Here is a 5,643-nt window from a genome sequence, read left to right as displayed (position 1 = left end):
GCATCCCTGGGACCCGGCTGCCCCGAGGCGCCCACCCAGGGCCCTGCCTCTAGCGGATCGGGAGACCGAGCCTGGGAGACCGATGGCCCCTGCCCCGCGCCGGCCCCGATCCACACCCAGCTTGGTCTTTGCTGAGCTCCGCGACCTTGGGCAACCGACTGACCTATCAGGGCCCGTTTTACAAAGTGGAGCTAGTGGCGCCCGCTTCCCTGACTTGTCGCGACAACCCGCTAGAATGTGTGGACGGTGCGTGCACATCCTGAAGGTTTGCGCCCGCGAGGCTTGTGCAGCGATGGGCTCAGCCGTCTGCTCGCCCTCCCAGCTCTTCAGGGCCCCTGGCAGTCCTGACCACGGAAGATGGATTGCCTCGGAAGGGAGGGGCGGGAGAAGGGCCCAGGAGTGGCCCCCCCTCCCCGCGACCAGAGCGGTGGGAGGGAGCCAGCCCAGTGAGGGCCGGGGTCCCCGTGTAGAAGGCACGGGATGCTGCTCAACAAAATGCCCCCGAGGGCAGCCTGCCCAGTTCTGTGTTCAGTGTCCGAGAGCCCGTGTGTGGGCCTCAGCGCCAGGAACGCCCCCCACTCTTGTGCTTAAATGCTGTCTTCTCCATCATCCTAACGCGGCGCTTTGTCCCTCCTAGAGCATCGCTGGTGAAGTGCAGGCCAACTCTGACCTTGTGGCTTTACCTTTACGCCGTCATGGTCATATTACAAGGAGCACCCACTCGTGGGCATGGGAGCAGTGGCGCTGACCGCTGGCAGAAGTAGAGGGGGTGTTGGCCCCAGCTCAGGTCTGTGGCCGGGAGACAGAGGCGGGGATCTGGCTCTGGCCGCTGGACACGGACCGTGGCATCAGCATCATCCCGTGACCTCTCTGGTGGAATTCCTTCACACGGCAGCCCTTATCGATGGCCTCCTCTGCACCAGGCACAGGTCCAGGCACAGGTCTAGGGTTTTGACAGACCCAGCCCTGCCTGCTAGACGCCCCTGTCTGCGGGGCAGAGGCGGGCAGCGGGACATAACCCACCATGACAACTGTTTGGGGCTTGATAGTGAAGACCCACCAGGGGCCTGGGGCCTGTGGCCCGGGAAGCACTGGGCAGTGGGACAGCAGGAGGGGCAGTGGCCCGTGACTCGGGGCAGAGAGAAGCATGTTCCAAGGTGGGGAAGGCACTGGGCATGGAGGGCCGTGAGGCCTGGCGGACCCGAGAGGACCAGTGAGCGTGTGGGGATGTGCTAACACTAGGCTGTGGCGGGGCTGGGCACAGTCATGCCAGGCAGGTGGCGCGTGTGTAGAATTGGGGACATTGGCCTGAGACCCACTGGACAGTTTTAAGGTTAGTTTTAAAAATATATATGTGTATATATGTATGTTATATACCTATATCTGTATCTATCTATCTATCTATCTATCTATATATCTATATTGATTTCAGAGAGGAATGGAGAGGGAGAGAGAGATGCATCAATGAGGAGAGAGAACCGCTGATCGACTGCCTCCTGCACACCCCACACTGGGGATCGAGCCCGCAACCCGGGCCTATGCCCTGACCTCCTGGTTCACGGATCGATGCTCAACCACTGAGCTATGCCAGCCGGGCTCTGGTTAGATTTTTTCAATTCAAGGGGGAGGAATACAATGTTTTGTTTTACATTTACAGTGGGCATGCTCCCACCGTATGAGTGTCCTAACACGCAGAATCAGATGGCAAAGATGACAGGTAGTCAGTCCTGAGAAATAAAGCAGAGACGTCGGGGCCGGAGGAGGTGCCGGAGGAAGGGGTGGCGCTGGCTACGCGGTTGGAGGAGCAGCTGGAGAGGAGGCCAGGAAACAGGGCGTGAAGGGCCCCAGAGCCCTGGGCAGGGCGTGTCTCGAGAAGGAAGACATGGTGAGCCACGTCCCGCGCCTTGGGGAGCGAGGCTGAGTAAGCCGAAGATGGAGAAGGGTCCCCAGGAGCCACGGCAGGCACAGGGGTGGGGGTCGGTGTGCCAGGAGTTCGGGGCAGGGGGGCCATACAAGGCGAAAGCTGGACGGGCGAGTCACTGTGAGTCGAGGTGGACCCAGGGCGCCTGGCACAGATGTGGGGTCCCCAGGCAGGGCCAGCGCTCCATCGTGAGTCCTTACTGCCAGGACCAGGGACAACAGCCAGGGCTCTGTGGTGGGAAGAGGGGTAGGGCCCTGGTGGCGAACCCAGGAGGGGCAGTGGGCTGAGGAGAGCCCGCTGGGGCGGTGGGAACCCCTCCCCCAGGAAATGCCCAAACCACAACCGAAGTGGGGGTCCACCTGTGGACGTGGTGACCCTCAATTCCGGCAGAGTTTCTGGCTCATCAGCCGCTGAATGCACCCAGCCGGGCTGAACCAGGGCCTCCCCAAACACTGGTGGCTCGTGCCTTCACCCTTCCGCCCCCCGAGGCCCAGCTCCCCGAGCCTCCCTCCCTGCACATCCAGGCCCCCGGGACCCTGGAGTTCCTCATCTACACACGTGGCAACCTGTGCTGTAAGGACAGGTCCTTGCGGACGGTCCCCCTAGTCTCCCCATTCCCCCAGGGGCGGGCAGTGGTGGCTGGCGGCCTACGGGCCTCTGGCGATGGTCCCCTGCTGGCGGACCTGGCTGCGTGCCCCACCTGTCCTGTCCCCCCACCCCCTGCCGGCCCATTCTCAGGCAGTGGGGGGCCAGTTGGGCCCCTCCAGTTTGTTTCCCCGGGGTCTCTGCACCCCCCACACACACACTTGAACATGCTGTTGCGGATCTGGGTTAGTTATAAATAGCCAGGCCCGACTCTCCTTTTAGCTGAGAAGCAGCTAAGTGAACAGCAGCGAGGCACACCCAGCACGCGTTTTATTTTTGATTTTCTCCCTCCGGCTCAAAATGAACCGGCCCCCGTGCTCAGCATTCTGCAGGCGGAGGCCCAAGACAAATGCCCGAGGAAGGAGGCCCGGGGAGCCTGGGCCTGGCCCGGGCGGCCGCTGTGTGGCCTTGGGCACGTGAGCTGCCTCTCTGGGTCCCGGTTTCCTCATCCAGGTGGGGAGCATGGGTGGTGACGACCTCCAGTCCCACAACTGTATTTATTTTAACCCTCACCGAAATATCGATGTGGGAGAAACACGTCGATGGGTTGCCTCTTGCATGTGCCCGGACCAAGGCCCCGGGCTGGGGAGGAGCTTGCAACCCAGGTACGTGCCCTTGACTGGAATCGAACCCGGGATCCTCTGCAGGCCGACGCCCTATCCACTGAGCCAAATAGGCCAGGGCCAATATCGTGACTTTCTGACTTCAACCGCCTCCCCGCAAGCACCCCCCGACCCCCGCCATGGCTCCAGCAGCCACTGTCCCTGCGTTTCCCTAGAAAGCCAGACCCTATAGCACGAGAGGCCACAGTCAAGCCCTGACCGGATGATGATGATGCACAAATTCTCCCCCCCACTTGCCCCCCCAGCCTCACTCAGGTGCCAGCCAGGACCCTCCCCTCAGCAGCCAGCAGAGTCCTTCTTGGAAAGTGGACTTGGCGCCTCGCCACTGTGAGCTGGGCTGAGAGGGGCCCAGGCCTGGGCAGGTCGGGAGCCTGCGGGCAGGGCCTGCAGGGGAAGCGCAGCAGGAGCAGGAGGCCTTGGGGTGGGTCGGGCAGGGGTCTGTCCAAAGAGGTGGCTTGGGCGGTGGGGACTGTACAGCTTCTGTCTGTGTATCCACACCCCCCGCCCCAGACACACACACCCCACAGGCTCTTGCTTGTGGCAGGGACTCCAAGTTGGTGGAATTCGGGGGACTCCTGCTGTGCTGGGCCAGCTGTCCTGGGCCTACCGCGACCGTCCTTGCACAGAGCCCGTTCCCACCTGATACCCCGTTGGCATCGCACCCCCCCATCAGGTAGGCATGAGGAAGCCAGGCTCAGAGAGGCTCAGCGCCTTGTTCAGGGTCACACAGCTGGACACAGTGTGGGTCCAACTTAAGCATTTTTTTCTGGAATCCGTGTTTAGTAAATCGTCAAAAGCCCCGGACTCAGCAATCAGGAAGCTGCTCTTTCCGGCGTCGTGACCCGCGAACAAATGGCTGCTCCCCACCCAGCGAGGAGCGGCCGGGGCCCGGGCGCTGCTGGCTCTGCCGCCCGCTGACCGCCTGTCCTGTCGCCCCTCTCACCGCACCCCTCACCCCGGGCTGCCATTTGATGTCCTTTGAGGAAAGGACGGGGGATGCCTTCAAAGAGGAAACGCTGGTGCTAATTGGCACTGGAGACCTTTAGGCTAATGAACCTGTTTACTGGTCTCTGGAGTAAATTAGAAGGTTTAGCTGGGGAGGCGGCAGAGAGGTGCTTGCCTGCCCGCGGCCTCTGCGGGGCTGCGGTGGGAGCTGATGGGGGGCAGGGCACGGTGGGCTGTGGATGGCAGTGGCGGCCGCCCCTGCGCCCTGGGGAAGGGCTGTGCCCCCTGGTGGCGTCCTGCTCACTGTCCCCTGAGTGCTGCTCTGGGCATGTGGGAGCGGGGCCCCTAGGGGTGCCACCGGGCCGGTTCTGGGTCCTCCTCCGGCAGCCTCCGCAGACAGTCCCCGGGAGGGACTCGGGCTGGAAGGAGCCAGGCTGAGCCCCTCTTAAGCAGGCCCACCGCCTCGGGCTTCTCTGGGCGCCGGTGCCGCAGCCATGCCACGTGGAGCCATTCCTGGGGACACTCCAAGACCCTTGGCACGCCCGGCCGGCGGGGCTCAGTGGCTGAGCATCAACCTATGGACCAGGAGGTCAGGGCCCAGGCCCAGGTTGTGAGCTCCATCCCCAGTAGGGGGCGTGCAGGAGGCAGCTGATCCATGATTCTCTCTCCTCATTGATGTTTCTCTCGCTCTCTCCCCCCCTCCCCTCTCTGAAATCAATAACAATATATATCTTAATAAAAGGGCGATGCCCCCTGTTATAGGCGACCAAAGGCTGGTACCTTCCCAGGTCCTCGGGGGCCTCGTGGACCCCACCCTTCCCTGCCGCCCCCAGCCTCCTGCAGGACTGGCCTCGCCCCTGCGTGCACGAGCCCCTAAGGCAGCCATGGAGAGTCAGAGGGGAATGGTCACCCCGAACAAGGAGCAGTCCGCATGCGTCCTGGTAGGTGTTCTCTTTCGTGATATTGAGGATGGAGAGCAAACACCACCATCCTAGAGAAGACGCTCATCGCCGTCAGGTGAGACGGACGGACGGACGGACGGACGGACGGAGCGGGCAGGCGGGGCGGCCCTGGCCAGCCTCACAGCGGGGAGCTCTGCCCCCTCTCCCCCCCACTGAGACATGCAGCATGTCCGTCCGTGGGGAGACTGTCCCGGTGTTGCAGCGCAGGAGGGAGGGGTGCCCCTGGCACAGAGTGGGCGGGAGGGGCCGGGGCTGCTGCTCCCCACCTCACCATGCACAGGACCCCTCCCCACGGAGGCCTGTGGGCTGAGGCTCTCCCAGAATCCCCCACTGTCACGCTCACAGTGTCCTGCAATGCCAGGATTGAAAGTGACCAAACGGCCTGGCCGGCGGGCTCAGGGGTGAGTGGCTCTCCGTCCCACAGGGGCCAAGGGCATCGTGGGCAGCGGCCTGATCCCCTCGCTGGTGCGCAAGCTGCCCCGGGAGGAGGAGCACATCCAGGAGATCCTGCTGGACACGCTGGCGGCCTGCCTGCAGGAGGACGCCA

General features: G+C 63.2%; 1 protein-coding gene across 1 annotated transcript in view; it reads left to right on the top strand.

Moving 5' to 3' along the window:
* RSPH14 (radial spoke head 14 homolog) overlaps positions 1 to 5,643 on the top strand; it is a 20,348-nt gene that overhangs the window by 12,783 nt on the left and 1,922 nt on the right. The window contains exon 3 of the mRNA XM_006768773.2: positions 5,103 to 5,151. Within this exon, the coding sequence (XP_006768836.1) occupies positions 5,103 to 5,151 (49 nt within the window). The remainder of the gene's footprint in view (positions 1 to 5,102; positions 5,152 to 5,643) is intronic.

This window comes from Myotis davidii, unplaced genomic scaffold, assembly GCF_000327345.1.
Source record: "Myotis davidii unplaced genomic scaffold, ASM32734v1 scaffold43, whole genome shotgun sequence".
In the NCBI taxonomy this organism is placed as follows: Eukaryota; Metazoa; Chordata; class Mammalia; order Chiroptera; family Vespertilionidae; genus Myotis; species Myotis davidii.
This window is presented reverse-complemented; position numbering and strand designations above follow the sequence as displayed.